The sequence below is a fragment of the Chiloscyllium plagiosum genome, unplaced genomic scaffold (genome assembly GCF_037043375.1).
Source record: "Chiloscyllium plagiosum isolate Xiang-an unplaced genomic scaffold, Cpla_swu_hap1 HiC_scaffold_29, whole genome shotgun sequence".
NCBI lineage: Eukaryota > Metazoa > Chordata > Chondrichthyes > Orectolobiformes > Hemiscylliidae > Chiloscyllium > Chiloscyllium plagiosum.
This window is the reverse complement of record NW_028270167.1, coordinates 9662048-9679404: the sequence shown is the minus strand read 5'-3', so window position 1 is coordinate 9679404 and position 17357 is coordinate 9662048. Positions and strand designations below refer to the sequence as shown.

General features: G+C 42.1%; 1 protein-coding gene across 14 annotated transcripts in view; it reads right to left on the bottom strand.

Moving 5' to 3' along the window:
- cep164 (centrosomal protein 164) overlaps nucleotides 1-17357 on the bottom strand; it is a 215000-nt gene that overhangs the window by 112117 nt on the left and 85526 nt on the right. For 11 of the 14 annotated variants that reach the window (XM_087976370.1, XM_087976368.1, XM_087976369.1 and 8 more), the window contains one exon: nucleotides 1212-1379. In XM_087976370.1, the coding sequence (XP_087832496.1) occupies nucleotides 1212-1379 (168 nt within the window). The remainder of the gene's footprint in view (nucleotides 1-1211; nucleotides 1380-17357) is intronic. The other 3 variants (XM_087976371.1, XM_087976366.1, XM_087976367.1) reach the window with 1 other exon arrangement.

Below are 17357 nucleotides of genomic sequence, written 5' to 3'. Positions count from 1 at the left end.
GAGATTTGCTTTCCTAAAATTAAGAAAATCTAAATCAACTGGGGATATTATGAAATAACGCAACTCTTCTATTGTGTCTGTTCATTAGTTTGATTACACTATAGTTTCAGCGAAGCGCTGCAAGGGTTTCTATTAAGTAATCATTAATGTTGCTTGAAGCTATTTCTTCCAGGAGATATGCTGTCAAGGCATGTCACACTTCTCTGTCTTGCATCAATCTTCACACATCCACTCAAACTCATCTGTAACCACTCTAAAACACCCATTGTCCGAATCCACTTTGCTCAATGGAAGAGATGATTGTAGCTTTTCAGCTGTGATCAGATGTCCGAAATACTAACTTCTTCTTTTCTGAATGTCACTTTTTAAGAGTACCTTTTGTTCTTGCAATTCAAGTACCGCATAATTTATGTTTGTGGTTTGCAGATGGAAATTTTAGCATTCAAACAAACTCAAAAATAATACACACTTCTTTAAGAGAGGGACAATGCTGATGAAGACGATGAATACATGGGCCATGCAGAGTGTGAAAGTTTACTCTTTGCCCGGTGCTGCGATAGCAAGTCTCTGTTGAACAACAGTAGAGGGGCTTGTTATAAAAAACCTCCAAAGTGGATAAGGACAAATCAGCAAGGATTCCACTTTCAACATCCTGTGCTCCCTGCTGGAAAATGCATATGTGCTGAAAATAAGATTGGACTCCGCTGTGATGCCACCTGTGGGTAAATATCTGCTGACGCTCACTCTTCAGCTCATGCATGATGAATAAGCCAGGAGTGAGGTACTTCTGAGCACGTCTGGCACCTGTGAATTGTATCTCAACAAGACAATGCCACACAATGAGGAAAGGTGAGAAAATTAATAGGTCAGGGGAAAAATAACTTAATATCAGGTAGAAATAGATAGAACATTAAACTAAGGCGATAATTTACTGCAACCACTTGGTTTTGAGAGACAATCCTTATTTTATAACTATTTTCCATTTGTTATTAGGCTGAAACAGATGGGGATGGTGCATTTAAATGTCTTCAACTTATTGTCATAGACACTTACAATTTGTTTTTTACTGGTCACTAGTCAGTCCACTTAATGCTTGATCAGTCATCTGCTACATTCTTTTTACCTTGGGTAACATATACAGTTAATTTCAAATTACAATTCCGGTGGTGAACAAAATCAGTCTTCCATAGTAACTCGATAGTTACCCTTACCCTGAAAGTGGCAGAGCTTGCTAGAGTACCCTTCATCAGCCCCCCGGTAGTTCCAGATATATTGCTCAGTGAACCACAGACTGTACTCACTGGGAAGTCCCCAAGGCCACGTAGGGGAGCAAGGCCTCCTTGAGGTGCCTGGACAAGACTTGGTTGTAAACCCAGTACCTAAGAAAGATGGAGATGGAAAAAGGGTCACAAATTTGCAACAATTCTGAAAGCGTAACATGGACTTGCAGCTGTACAGGACATTGGTTAGGCCGCTTTTGAAATATTATGTGCAATTCTGGTCTCCCTCCTATTGGAAAGATGTTGCGAAACTTGAAAGGGTTCAGAAAAGATTTACAAGGATGTTGCCAGGGTTGGAGGATCTGAGCTACAGGGAGAGGTTTAATAGGCTGGTGCTGTTTTCCATGGAGCGTCAGAGGCTGAGGTGACCTTATAAAAGATTATAAAAGCATGAGGGGCAAGTATAGGATAAATAGACAAGGTCTTTTCCATGGGGTGGGGTCTTCAGAACTAGAGGGTATACATTTAGGGTGAGAGGGAAAGATATAAAAGAGACCTAAGGGGCAGCTTTTTCAGAGGGTAGTGCGTGTAGTACGTGTATGGAATGGGCTGCCTGAGGAATTGATGGAGGCTGGTACAATTTCAGCATTTCAAAGGCATCTGGATGAGTATATGAATAGGAAGGGTTTAGAGGGATATGAGCAGAGTGCTGGCAGGTGGGACTAGACTGGGTTGGGATATCTGGTCACCATGGATGAGTCAGACCAAAGGGTCTGTTTCTGTGCTGTACATCTCTATGACTTACACACACACACACACGTTATCAAAACTTTTATTTTTGGGTCTGTAAATTGTGAAGGAGCAATAATATGTCTTTGCAGTGATAAGTACTTCTTGTCAGATGTGGGAGTTTAAAGAGGGTTTAAGGGTTTCTGCGGATTATATCTTCCATAAATGCTGTTGGATGCGAATCTTATCAGATCGAGTGGATTGGTTGGAGAGACAGATAGAAGCAATGAGGAATTTGCAACAGCAACAGTATGTGATGGATGGCAGTTATAGGAAGTGGGGGAAGTCTCAGATACAGTCACATAGATGGGTTAACTCCAGAAAAGGTAAGAGAGGTAGGCAGCTAGTGCAGGAGTCTTTTGTGGATATACCCATTTCAAACAGGTATGCCGTTTTGGAAAGTGTAGGGGGTGATGGATTCTCAGGGGAATGTAGCACGGACAGCCAAGTTTCTGGTATTGAGACTGGCTCTAATGCAAAGAGGGGTATGTCGGATTCCAAGAGATGAACTGTGTTCGGGGATTCTGTAGTCCGAGATACAGACAGACGTTTCTGTGGCCAGCAGAGAAAAGGCAGAACGGTGTGTTGTTTCCCTGGTGCCAGGATCAAGGATGTCTCAGAGAGGGTGCAGAATGTTCTCACGGGGGAAAGGGCCCAGCAGGAGGTCATTGTCCACATTGCAACCGACATAGGAAGGGAAAAGGTTGAGATTCTGAAGGGAGATTACAGACAGTTAGGCAGAAATTTAAAAAGGAGGTCCTCAAGGGTAGTAATATCTGGATTACTCCCAGTGCTACAAGCTAGTGAGGATAGGAATAGGAGGATAGAGCAGGTGAATGCATGGCTGAGGAGCTGGTGTATGGGAGAAGGCTCACATTTTTGGATCATTGGAATCTCTTTTTGGGTAGAAGTGACCTGTACAAGAATAACGGATTGCACCTAACTTGGAAGGGACTAATATACTGGCAGAGAAATTTGCCACAACTGCTTGGGAGGATTTAAACTAGTAAGGTGGGGGGGTGGGACCCAGGGAGATAGTGAGGAAAGAGTTCGATCTGAGACGGGTCCAGCTGAGAACAGAAGTGAGTCAAACAGTCAGGGCAGGCAGGGACAAGGTAGGACTAATAAATTAACTGCATTTATTTCAATGCAAGGGGCCTAACAGGGAAGGCAGATGAACTCAGGGCATGGTTAGGAACAAATGCGACAGGAAGGATAGAAAGGGAGGCAAGAGAGGAGGGGGAGTGGCATTTTTGATAAAGGATAGCATTACAGCTGTGCTGAGGCATGATATTCCCGGAAATACATCCATGGAAGTTATTTGGGTGGAACTGAGAAATAAGAAAGGGATGATCACCTTACTGGGATTGTATTGTAGACCCCCCAATAGGGGGAAAAAGAGAAACAAACTTGTAAGGGATCTCGGCTGTCTGTAAAAATAATAGGGTAGTTATGGTAGGGGATTTTAACTTTCCAAACATCGACTGGGACTGCCATAGTATTAAAGGCTTAGATGGAGAGGAATTTCTTAATTGTGTACAAGACAATTTTCTGATATAGTATGTGGATGTACCTACTAGAGAAGGTGCAAAACTTGACCTACTCTTGGGAAATAAGGCAGGGCAGGTGACTGAGGTGTCAGTGGGCAAGCACTTTGGGGCCAGCGACCATAATTCTACTTAAAGTTTGTGCGAAGATTTGTAGCTCGGGTGCTCGTTGTTGTGGTTCTGTTCGCCGAGCTGGAAGTTTTTGTTGCAAACGTTTCGTCCCCTGGCTAGACGACATCATCAGTGCTTGGGAGCCTCCTGCGAAGCGCTTCTTTGATGTTTCCTCCGGTGTTTATAGTGGTCTGTCCCTGCCGCTTCCGGTTGTCAGTTTCAGCTGTCCGCTGTAGTGGTTGGTATATTGGGTCCAGGTCGATGTGTTTGTTGATGGAGTTTGTGGATGAATGCCATGCCTCTAGGAATTCCCTGGCTGTTCTCTGTCTGGCTTGCCCTATGATAGTAGTGTTGTCCCAGTCGAATTCATGTTGCTTGTTGTCTGCGTGTGTGGCTACTAAGGATAGCTGGTCGTGTCGTTTCGTGGCTAGTTGATGTTCATGTATGCGGATTGTTAGCTGTCTTCCTGTTTGTCCTATATAGTGTTTAGTGCAGTCCTTGCATGGTATTTTGTACACTACATTCGTCTTGCTCATGTTGGGTATCGGGTCCTTCGTTCTGGTGAGTTGTAGTCTGAGCGTGGCTGTTGGTTTGTGTGCCGTTATGAGTCCTAGGGGTCGCAGTAGTCTGGCTGTCAGTTCCGAGATGCTCCTGATGTATGGTAGTGTGGCTAGTCCTTTTGGTTGTGGTATGTCCTCGTTCCGTGGTCTTTCTCTTAGGCATCTGTTGATGAAGTTGCGCGGGTATCCGTTTTTGGCGAATACCTTGTATAGATATTCCTCTTCTTTTTTTTGCAGTTCTGGTGTACTGCAGTGTGTTGTGGCCCTTTTGAATAGTGTCCTGATGCAGCTTCGTTTGTGTGTGTTGGGGTGGTTACTTTCATAGTTTAGGACTTGATCTGTGTGTGTGGCTTTCCTGTATATACCCTTGTAGTGAATTCTCCGTTCGGTGTTCTCTGTACCATCATGTCTAGGAATGGGAGTTGGCTATCCTTTTCTTCTTCTCTCGTGAATCGGATTCCTGTGAGTGTGGCGTTGATGAACACGAAACGACACGACCAGCTATCCTTAGTAGCCACACACGCAGACAACAAGCAACATGAATTCGACTGGGACAACACTACTATCATAGGGCAAGCCAGACAGAGAACAGCCAGGGAATTCCTAGAGGCATGGCATTCATCCACAAACTCCATCAACAAACACATTGACCTGGACCCAATATACCAACCACTACAGCGGACAGCTGAAACTGACAACCGGAAGCGGCAGGGACAGACCACTATAAACACCGGAGGAAACATCAAAGAAGCGCTTCGCAGGAGGCTCCCAAGCACTGATGATGTCGCCTAGCCAGGGGACGAAACGTTTGCAACGAAAACTTCCAGCTCGGCGAACAGAACCACAACATAATTCTATTTGTTTTGAAATAGTGATGGAAAAGGATAGACCAGATCTAAAAGTTGAAGTTCTGAATTGGAGAAAGGCCAATTTTGATGGTATTAGGCAAGAACTTTTGAAAGGAGAAAGTGAGGACTGCAGATGCTGGAGATCAGAGCAGAAAATGTGTTGCTGGAAAAGCGCAGCAGGTCAGGCAGCATCAGAAGGAGCAGGAGAATCAACGTTTCGGGCATAAGCCCTTCTTCAGGAAGGGCTCATGCCCGAAACGTCGATTCGCCTGCTCCTTGGATGCTGCCTGACCTGCTGTGCTTTTCCAGCAAGAACTTTTGAAAGCTGATTGGAGGCAGATGTTCGCAGGTAAAGGGATGGCTGGAAAATGGGAAGCCTTCAGAAATGAGATAACAAGAATCCAGAGAAAGTATATTCCTGTCAGGGTGAAAGGGAAGGCTGGTAGGTATAGGGAATGCTGGATGACTAAAGAAATTGAGGGTTTGGTTAAGAAAAAGAAGGAAGCATATGTCAGGTACAAACAGGATAGATTGAGTGAATCCTTAGAAGGGTATAAAGGAAGTAGGAGCATACTAAAGAGGGAAATGAGGAGGGCAAAACTGGGACATGAGATAGCTTTGGCAAATAGAATCAAGGAGAGTCTAAAGGTTTTTTACAAATATATTAAGGATAACTAGGGAGAGAATAGGGCCCTCAAAGATCAGCAAGGTGGCCTTTGTGTGGAGACGCAGAAAATGGGGGTGATACTAAATGAATATTAGGCATCAGTATTTAATGAGGAAAAGAATATGGAAGATATAGACTGTAGGGAAATAGATGGTGACATCTTGCAAAATGTCCAGATTATACAGCTGGATGTCTTGAAACGGTTAAAGGTGGATGAATCCCCAGGACCTGATCAGGTGTACCCAAGAACTCTGTGGGAAGCTACAGAAGTGATTGCTGAGCCTCTTGCTGAGATATTTGTATCATCGATAGTCACAGGTAAGGTGCCGGAAGACAGGAGGTTGGCAAACATGGTGCCACTGTTTAAGAAGGGCGGTAAAGACAAGCCAGGGAACTATAGACCGGTGAGTCTGACCTCAGTGGTGGGCAAGTTGTTGGAGGGAATCCTGAGGGACAGGATGTACTTGTATTTGGAAAGGCAAGGACTGATTCATGATAGTCAACATGGCTTTGTGTGTGGGAAATTATGTCTCACAAACTTGGTTGAATTTTTTGAAGAAGTAACAAAGAAGATTGATGAGGACAGAGCAGTAGATGTGATCTATTTGGACTTCAGTAAGGCGTTCGACAAGGTTCCCCATGGGAGACTGATTAGCAATGGTTAGATCTCATGGAATACAGGGAGAACTAGCCATTTGGATATATAACTGACTCAAAGGTAGAAGACAGAGGGTGATGGTGGGGGGTTGTTTTTCAGACTGGAGGCCTGTGACCAGTGGAGTGCCACAAGGATCCGTGCTGGGCCCTCTATGTTTTGCCATTTACATAAATGATTTGGATGCGAGCATAAGAGGTACAGTTAGTAAGTTTGCAGATGACATCAAAAATGGAGGTGTGGTGGACACTGAAGAGGGTCACCTCAGATTACAACAGGACCTGGACCAGATGGTCCAATGGGCTGAGAAGTGGCAGGTGGAGTTTAATTCAAATAAATGAGAGGTGCTGCATTTTTGGGAAAGCAAATCTTAGCAGGACTTATACACTTAATGGTAAGGTCCTAGGGAGTGTTGCTGAACAAAGAGACCTTGGAGTGCAGGTTCATAGCTCCTTGAAAGTGGAATCGCAGGTAGATAGGATAGTGAAAAAGGCGTTTGGTATACTTTCGTTTATTGGTCAGAGTATTGAGTACAGGAATTGGGAGGTCATGTTACGGCTGTACAGGACATTGGTTAGGCCACTGTTGGAATATTGCATGCAATTCTAGTCTCCTTCCTATGGAAAGATGTTGTGAAACTTGAAAGGGTTCAGAAAAGATTTACAAGGATGTTGCTCGGGTTGGAGGATCTGAGCTACAGTCAGAGGCTGACGGGTGACCTTATAGAGGTTTACAAAACGATGAGGGGCATGGATAGGATAAATAGACAAGGTCTTTTCCCTGAGGTCGGGGAGTCCAGAACTAGAGGGCATAGGTTTAGGGTGAGAGGGGAAAGATATAAAAGAGACCTAGGGGGCAACTTTTTAACACAGAGGGTGGTAAGTGTATGGAATGAGCTGCCGGAGGATGTGGTGGAGGCTGGTACAATTGCAACATTTAAGAGGCATTTGGATGGGTATATGAATAGGAAGGGTTTGGAGGGATATAGGCCGGGTGCTAGCAGGTGGAACTAGATTGGGTTGGACTATCTGGTCGGCATGGACAGGTTGAACTGAAGGGTCTGTTTCCATGCTGTACATCTCTATAACTCTAAGGTTGCCCACACCCTGAGTTTTGTGTTTATTTTGAGCAGATGTATAGTGGATATTCCAGGAGTGATGCAGCTGGACAAAACCTCTCTGTTTTAAACAAAACCGAAATTATTTACCGAGTACCAAATAAAACACAAACAAAACAGATTAAGTTATTCTGTACTCTGTTCTATCTGAAAACTCAACAGACTATCCCAACTTAATGGTACTGTTCCAAATTCCTGCAATTCCCAAAAGCCTCCATAAACCTTGGCAAAAAGGTAAGATCAAAACACAGGGTCTTACAGGAGAGAGAGCGTGATGGCGAAGAGTTTCAGCATGGAACACCTTCTTCCACATAGCTGTTTCTTTGACCAGCAGCCTCAAAACTGACTGAATGCTAAAACCAAAACAAGCCAAAGTAAAGCTGAGCTGGGAGAACCGGCCACTCCCCTTTCATTTTACAAGTGGTTTTTAAAACTTTGAAAACCTTTTCAAGCAGATAAACCCAGCCATCTCGGCAACTCTGCCTTCTACAACACTTTTGAAAAACACCAAGGACAACACAACCTTGGTAAAGGGGCAGCATCATCTCACCTCCCTCCTTAAAAAAAATCATCAATATCCAAACTGGTTTCATTTTAAAACCCCTTAATCTTACACTGTTAGTACACTACAATGTAGATATACATGACATTGACAATATCATGCAAATATGCACACTAAATTCTATTACAGTCTGTTTTTCTACCGCGATTGAACACCTCCGTTCCTCACCCAAGTCTAGACAATGCGTCGCCAATCACGTTTTCTCATCCTGCCATATGCATAATTTTCAAAATGGCTGTAACAACAAGTTCCATCTAAACAATTTGGAATTTTTGTCCTTAAATTTCTCCACAAACATCGACATATTATGATCAGTGTATATAATTGCCTCAGATACATTATTGGTAACATAAACATTGAAATTTTGTTATATCAACACCCAGCACAGTCTCCTTCTAAATTGTCGAATATTTCTGCTGATGAATATTCAATTTCCTGGAGAAACACCCGATAGGTCTTTCTGTATTCTCGTCATGTTCTTGAAAGAGCCCAGCACCGACACCCACATCACTCGCATCAATGGCCACCTTAAATGGCTTTGCATAATTAGGTGTGGCTAATACCATGGTTAACGCAGCTTTCAGGCTGTCAAATGCCTTCTGACAGTCCACTGTTTACTGAAACTTCTTGACTTTCTTCAGCGATTCAGTGAGTGGAGCAGCCACATTGTTAAAATTTGGTATGAATTTTCGATATAATCCACTCAATCCCAGGAATCGTAGTACTGCTCTGTTTGTCGATGGTTTGGGAAACTCCTCAATTACTTTTGTTTTTGCATTCCATGGAGCCATTTGTCCATGTCCAATAACATGGCCCAGGAAGGTGACTTGACATTTGGCAAAGTCGTTTACCCAGGTTTATCACCAAGCCTGCCTCCCGAAGTCAATTGAACAATTCTGATGAATGTTGCATATGTTCCTTCCACGTGACGAAAAATCACCAGCTCGTCTATATATATCCGGACGTGACCTTATTAGTTATTGTTTGAAATGTGGCCGGCGCAGTTTTCATTCTAAATGGCATGACTTTAAATTGGTACAGTCCATTCGGCATTACGAAAGTCGAAATTGTCTTTGTTTGTTCATCCAACGGTACCTGCCAGTATGCTCTGAGCAAGTCCAACTTAGAAATATAAGTTGCTTGTCCCACTTTTACAACATGGTCTTCCAAACAGGGAATCCGATACGCATCAGTGTTTATAACTGCATTGACTTTGCGACAGTCCACACAACTGTTGGGTACCATCTGGTTTTGGTACCATTACTATTGATGAGCTCCAATTACTGTAACTCACTTCGATTATGTTGTCTTGGAGCATGCGGTCAACCTCTTTTTGAACCTGTGCAATTTTAGAGGGTTATGCCTACAAGGATGTTACTTAATCGGAACAGCATCTTCTGTATCTAAATGATGCATATTTAGGTTAGTATTTCCCAGCTTATTTCCACACATCTCCCCATGCAATAGCAATAACTCTTCCAGGTCATTTCGATTTTTCTCTGGAAGATAACTCAATAATTTATCCTAATTTTTGACAACTTCCTTATTATTCAATTTAATTTGAGGAATGTCCAATTTAGAATCTTTTGAACTTGGTTCTTCACTCTGTATTGTAACCAATAACACATTCTTCTCCTGCTTTCCGTCCCTATCTTTTGAACATATTCAAATGACACACCCTGTGAGGTTTCTTTCTGTCTGGAGTCCTTATCAAATAGCTCACCTCACTCAACCACATTTTGACTTGAATAGGGTCTACTAAATCTTGCATTTAAAGGTTCACCTATCACTGGAAGTAATACAAACACTTTATCCCCAATAGCAAAATTGCGAATTTCTGATTTATTGTCTGCTTCCCATTTCATTGTATGCTGTGATACTTTTAAATGCTGTCAGCCAACTCCCTTGCTCTATTTAATCATTCCTGAAAATCTGACACATAATTCAGAGACCACCTATTTGGACTATGACTTACTAATTTCTCCTTAATCAATTTTAGCAGTCTCCTCACTTCATGCCCAAAACATAATTCAAATGGACTGAATTTGGTCGATTCATTTGGAGCACCTCTGATAGCAAAAAGTACCAATGGACTTCCCTTATCCCAATCAATCTGGATAGACTTGACTATAAGCCCTCAATGTGGTTTTAATGTCTAATGCCACCTTTCCAGCACTCCCTGCGATTCTGGATGGTACGAAGTAGATTTGAATTGTTTTATTCCAAAACTGTCCATAACTTCCTTGAACAATTTTGATGTAAAGTTAGGCCCTTGATCTGATTGTATCTCTGTGAGTAGTCATATCTAGTAAAATATTTGACTAACTCCTCTATAATCCTTTTAGCTGTGATATTGTGTAATGGAGTGGCCTCTGGAAATCTAGTGGACACATCCATTATTGTTAATGAATACTGATTCCCACTTTTTGTTTTAGGTAGGGGTCCTACGCAATCAATTAAAACTTTTGTAAAGGGTTCCTCAAAGGCAGGAATAGGTGTAAAGGTATGGGTTTTACTACTGCCTGTGATTTTCCGATTACTGGACATGTGTGACATTTCTGGCAAAATTCAACTACATCCTTGTGCAGTCCAGACCATTTTAGCTTGGGTGTTTCTTACCCCTAAATGGCCTCCTACCGGCAATTTGTGCACTACCCACAATATCTCCTTTCTGTGACCCACTGACTTAACAAACATCTGCCAATTTCTCCTCTACCTGATTATGTGATGGTCTCCATTTCTTCATTAGGACATCATTTTTAAGATAGTAGCACATCGGGATACATCAGATTCCTCTTCCATGTATGCTTTTTGATACAATTGGTTTAGTTTCTCATCTTTCTGCTATAAGTCAGTAATTTCTCTTAACCAAAGATGTCTGCTTTTTCATCTATCTGCTCCTGATTTGTCTCAACCATCTGATCAAACGAGATCTCTGCTAATTCCACTTTAACCTTCTTATCAGTACTCTTTGAACTCTCCTGTTTCAACTGGTGACTTTGTGACCACATTACCACATAGTCTGGAAAAATCCCAGGATTTGTATCTTTCAGTAGTTCAGTTGCCTGAGTTTTCACTGGCTTTTCAACCACAGTAGGCAGCACTCCTACCTTTGAACCAGCTATATCATTAGCAAGGACAAATTATATTCCAGGAGTTGAGAGTTTGTCCAGAATTCCTACCAACAACTTCTCCACTCTTCTCTGGACACTCTAATCTCACCTTACATAATTGAGCGCTTCTTGTCTCACCATGAATTCCAGTTACTAGTCCCTTTTCTGGCAATAGTCCTTCAGAGGTACATATCTCCTCGTATTTAAACATCACAGATTGACAGGATCCTGCATCTCTTATTGTAACCTCTTTACCTGTTACTCCTGGCTTTTGTGAGTGAACTTTACCTTTGCAGGTATATTGTTCAAGAAGCTCTGGCACTTCCTCCTTAACCAACCTCTGACCAGGTTGTATATTCTGGTACAGGTTTTTAGCCTCCACTGTGCTTTCCATTACCACTCCAACAAAAGTCACTGGCTTATCCTGTTTTCCTACATATGTCTTCCCATTGCCTTTCCTAACCCAACAAGACTGTGATTTCATGCATTTTATTGCAATGAACACACCAGAGCTTTTTACCTCCTCTTTCTCCTTCAAGGGTTTCCTTTCTGCCCTATGTTAAGTTATCCTTATGATCTTCACCGAGATCTACCTTTCTTTTTCCATGTGAGGATTTCTCTTTTCCCCAATTTCTATCCCTCATGGATTGAAATTGATGTTGGAAGCCAAACTTTGATTTATGGACCAACTCATAATTATCAGCCATTTCAGCTGCTAAATGTGCTGTTTTAACACTCTGCTCTTCCTCAATAAGCTTACCCTCAGCCTTCGTCTCCATCCTTTTAAGCTGACTTTCCTGTGGTGCCAATTTCTGAAGTTCAAACTCTCTCTCTTTCTTCCTTTCTCTCCTTTTCTCTCTCTTTTACTTTTTGTTCTACTCAAGCGATTTGCTTTTTCTCTTTCCTCTGCTTTCAATCGTAATTCAAACAGTTTCATTTTTTTTCCCTTTCCTTGTCTTTTGTCTCCAATTCAAGCTGTTTCGTTTTCAATTAGATTTTAGTCATCTCTAAAGATACTGATGGCATTTCCAGCAAGCTTAAATGCTGAGCTATTGCTATAATTATCTCTCCTTTTCTCATGGAAGGAGGCAGCTCCAACCCCAGTTGACCTGATAATTCCACCAGCTTGGCCTTATTCTCCTTTTCTAAAACCCCAAAGTCACTTCTTCCACCACCATAAAACTCTTAAGTGACTGCAAGAGCTATTGCTTTCCCAAGCACTGTTTAAACCGACCAAAATCAACATCCAGAACAAAAGACACCAACGCCTACCACTTGCTACCTTCGAGTCCAATAGCAAATCAGAACCATAGAACAAATCGTGGATGAGCCTCCAATCTATTATGAACCAGGCCAGACACCCTCAAAACATTTCAAGAAGTAGCCCAGACCCTAACTTTTTTAGTTTGGATTAGATTAGATTACATTACATTACAGTGTGGAAACAGGCCCTTCGGCCCAACAAGTCCACACCGACCCGCCGAAGCGCAACCAACCCATACCCCTACATTTGCCCCTTACCTAACACTACGGGCAATTTAGCATGGCCAATTCACCTGACCTGCACATCTTTGGACTGTGGGAGGAAACCGTAGCACCCGGAGGAAACCCACGCAGACACAGGGAGAACGTGCTAACTCCACACAGTCAGTCGCCTGAGGCGGGAACTGAACCCGGGTCTCTGGCACTGTGAGGCAGCAGTGCTAACCACTGTGCCACCGTGCCGCTGTTGTTTTGAACAGGTGTAAAGTAGATATTCCAGGAGTGATACAGCTGGTCAAAACCCTTCAGTTTTAAACAAAACATTTACAGAGTACCAAATGAAATACAAAGAAAAGAGAACAGAACACAGAATAACTTAAACTACCTTAAAATCCAACTGACTATCCCAACTTAATGGCACTGTTCCAAATTGCTGCAACAATCCCCATAAATACCCTGTGCAAAAAAGATAAGATCAAACACAGGGTCTTACAGGAGAGAGAGAGACAGAGACAGAGATGGAAGAGAGATTCAGCATGGAACGCCTTCTTCATATAGCTGTTTCTTTGACCAGCAGCCTCAAAACTGACTAATTGCCAAAACCAAAACAAACCAGAGAAAAGCTGAGCTGGGAGAATTGGCCATTCACCTTTTCATTGTACAAGTGTTTTTATTTTAAACTTGAAAACCTTTCAAGTAGATAAACCCAGACACCTCGGCAACTCTGCCTTGTACAACACTTTTGAAAAAGAACTTGTTAAAGGAGCAGCATCGTAACATAATTAAAGAAAGGGCACCCTCCACTTACTTCACAGAGTCTATAGGCCACAGATGCCATTTGGAGACTATTTGGCCCATCGGGTCTATGCCAGAAACCTCAAAGGAAGTATTCCTTTCAATTTCTGCCATCTTTGCCTGAAGGTTCAAACTTTGGCTTGAATATAATCCCAAGTGCCTAGGCTGAATTCTGTGAAACCCTTCCATTGTTCAATAAGAATAGAGGCACAGAATGTTACAAGACTATTTAAGCACATGGGAAAATCACAGCAAAGCTTGCAGGGCTTTAAAAGTATGTTTATATGGTACTTTCAGCATTGATGTAGATTTCTGGAAGTGGATTATAACCTGGGACTGAGTGGAAAACCTCCAGAGCAGCCTGTCTCAGACTGCTTGAGGAGTTTGTCATACCTCCTGGACACTTTACTAAAGCAACTCATTGATAATTTAGTTAGTATTTCATGGTCCTGCCTATTCTTAACATAGGTAAAATTAAACAGTCACTTGATTAGATTACTTAGTGTGGAAACAGGCCCTTTGCTCAACAAGTCCACACTGACCCTCCGAAGAGTAACCCACCCCAGTCCCATTCCCCTACACCTAACACTACAGGCAATTTAGCATGGCCAATTCACCTAACCTGCACATTTTTGGACTGTGGGAGGAAACCGGAGGAAACCCACACAGGGAGAATGTGCAAACTCCACACAGTGTGTTGCCTGAGGCGGGAATTGAACCCGGGTCTCTGGCGCTGTGAGGCAGCAGTGCTAACCACTGTGCCACCATGCCACCTGTGATAGCAGAACTTCAGTACTACTGAAAAATATATGCGGCTGAAGGTTCTCATCTTCCACTCATCAGGTCAAATGCAAGAATATCATATCTTAAAGGGAGCAAAAAGTTATACTGCATGGGAAATACAGTGGTAAGCAGTTGCAAGGGGATTCTAACTGGTTGAAACACACTGTGGGGAATGTACAATTGAACAGTATCTCCCAAGATTTATTTAATTGAAAGGATGCAATGCATGCATAAATTCCTTTATCATGCAGAGGCTTGGCCCCAAACATGTATATATGCTAACTCCAGCAAGGATAAGTGAGCCATATTGTGAGCCTTGTCTGGGGCCTTGGATAGTGAGGAGGAGGAAGCAAACCAGCACATGTTACACCCTCGGCGATTGCATGGGAAGGTGCTGTGGCAGCGTGAGGAGACGTGGGGAATGCAGGAGGAGTGGATCTGTTAGATATGGATGCTCCTTGAGATGGTACATGAGGATCGGGGGCCCCATCACTGTTCTTGGAAGGAAGAGAAAGGTGAGGGCAAAAATGCTGGAGACAGGTGAGACAGGACTTAATGTCTGCATCCTGTTAATGAAAAATATCACTCATGCTGCTTTTGCATAGTAAAAACATACAAACAATACTTCGGGTAATTTAATGTAGACTGGGCATTTTTTGGTCTGAAAGTGGCAGTGTTAGGTCCCTTCATGTGTTACAATATTTGAAGTTCATCTCTCAGAATCTGCACATTATTACATAGACCAATCCTGACTCCCTCAATCTGAATTGCAGACCAATGGTATGCCTAAGGTGTGAAAGAGGTAATTTTGCAATAGTCTACTAATCTGTAATCAGTAGTAATAGTATAATTGATAAAACCTAAACATCACCTTATCTGTTCACTCCATTGACCTGTGGAATGCTTGCAGAATTTTCTCCTGTTGTTTTGGATTATTGGCATGTGCAAAAAGACAAGTTTCAATTATGAAACGGCAAACTGACAGGGAAAATTGAAGGACACGAATAAATAACATTCATATTTGCTTTTGTTGTGTTGTTATGTAATCCATAAATAGCATGTTCACTCATGCAACAGATTAATGGCCTCAATTTCTAATCTTCGAAAATGTTAATCTACTAATTGATCATCTAAGTGGGTCACTTCAATTCCTCATTATTGACAAACTGATAATCAGATATGTTCATAAGTACTTAATTTATGTTATTTCACATCTGCATTATTTTGTTCATCTCCATTTTAATAACACTTTTTTCCACATCTGCAACCACCAAGAAACCACAACTCCTGTTCTGCTTCAAATGTGCTATCATCTGAAAGTTTCTCTCTAAGCTACAGACAATTCTTACTTGGAATTATATAGCTATTTTGTCACTGTCACTGGGTCAAAATCCCAGAAATCCTTTGCTAACAGCATCTACCCCAATGGACTACAGCAGTCCAAGATGACAGCTCACTACCACCACTTGGGGATTGGCAAGAAATGTTGGCTGGGCTAGCAGCTTTCACATCCCATGGAAGAATAAACAAACCAAAATGCCACCATAGTTCCACAAAAAAGACATTCTTACACTGCTGTTTTGTGAAGAAATTCTAACTCTCATCTTACAGCTCAGAATACATTTAAATGTAAATTTGTGGATATAAACTAATGTGCTACTAGATTTGCCCACCACATTAAGAACATAGGGTGACACGGTAGCATAGTGGTTAGCACTGCTGCCTCACAGCACCAGAAACCCGGGTTCAATTCCTACCTCAGGCAACTGTCTGTGTGGAATTTGCACATTCTCCCTGTGTCTGCGTGGTTTTCCTCCGGGTGCTCCAGTTTCCCCCCACAATCCAAAGATGTGCAGGTTAAGTGAATTGGCCATGCTAAATTGCCTGTAGTGTTAGGTGTAGGGGAATGGGTCTGGGTGGGTTACTCTTCAGAGGGTCAGTGTGGATTTGTTGGGCCGAAAGGCCTGTTTCCACACTGTAAGCAATCTAATCAAACATCAGTTTATCATCAAATCGGTACTGGTGATTTGTTCCAATCACACCTTTTCTTATAACCCAAAGATATTAATTTCTTGATGTTGCGTCTTACCAATTGTACTAGGCAGAGTTTGGTACCATGCCTCAGTGATCATTCTTTATGTGGGATCCTAACTGCAAACAGCAGCAGAATGTTCAGACAAAGAGAAGAGGAATCGGAACTGAACCTGATCAAACCTTTACCTAACACACTTGTGTGTTACCAGCAATGTCCAGTGGACAACACCCATCAGCAGAATTATTCCTTATTTCCCTTTTCCTGATCTAGAGATACTGATGCTAATCATAACACCCACACCTCTTTATTGCTTCAGTGGACAGGAATTTCCTCAGCTCAGACAGCCATTGTGACCTGCAATGATATTGACCTAATGCAAGAAGATGGCATAAGACTGGGTACCTCTTATTTCACTAGCACAAGCATGATGCACCAAGTAGCTTCCTCCTGAGGCAGTTGTGGACTGTGAGGAACAGCTAAAACTGTTCGCCATTGGGACAGCAGAAGTAGCATTTTCCAAATAGGTTAAAGCATTGAAAAAATTTTACAATAACTTAGTGTATAACAGACAAATGCAGCAAAGTTGTGTAGAAAAAGATGGAATATAAAGGCTTGATCATTTATTAAAAGTGTGAATAACATATTACTCAGAGCTGCACATTCAATCAATCCATTAAAATACTGCAATGCAATATTTCATGTGGCAGACATTGTGAAATTTGTTTTATATATTTTACATAGGACAGTGTCATTTCCTATTAATTTACTACATATTAAGTTCTTGCAATCGTGCAGCAATAACGCTGTAAATTTAATCGGCACATTAGGATGCGGATTATGAGTTGGCTAAATTAAGTTGATGTTGGCATAACAACTACCGGTAGTGGAAAATACCGGCTCAAAACAAATATCTCTTTGACAATGAAGTGTGACTTCATTTATTACTCAAAGGTACAGAATTACACGTGGAAATTCAACCTCTGATTGGAGTTAGCCAGCCTTACACACTGGAAGCGCAAGAAAGGCCTAACAGCACCTTAAAAGGGTGAAGTAGAGAAAACAAGTATAAACTG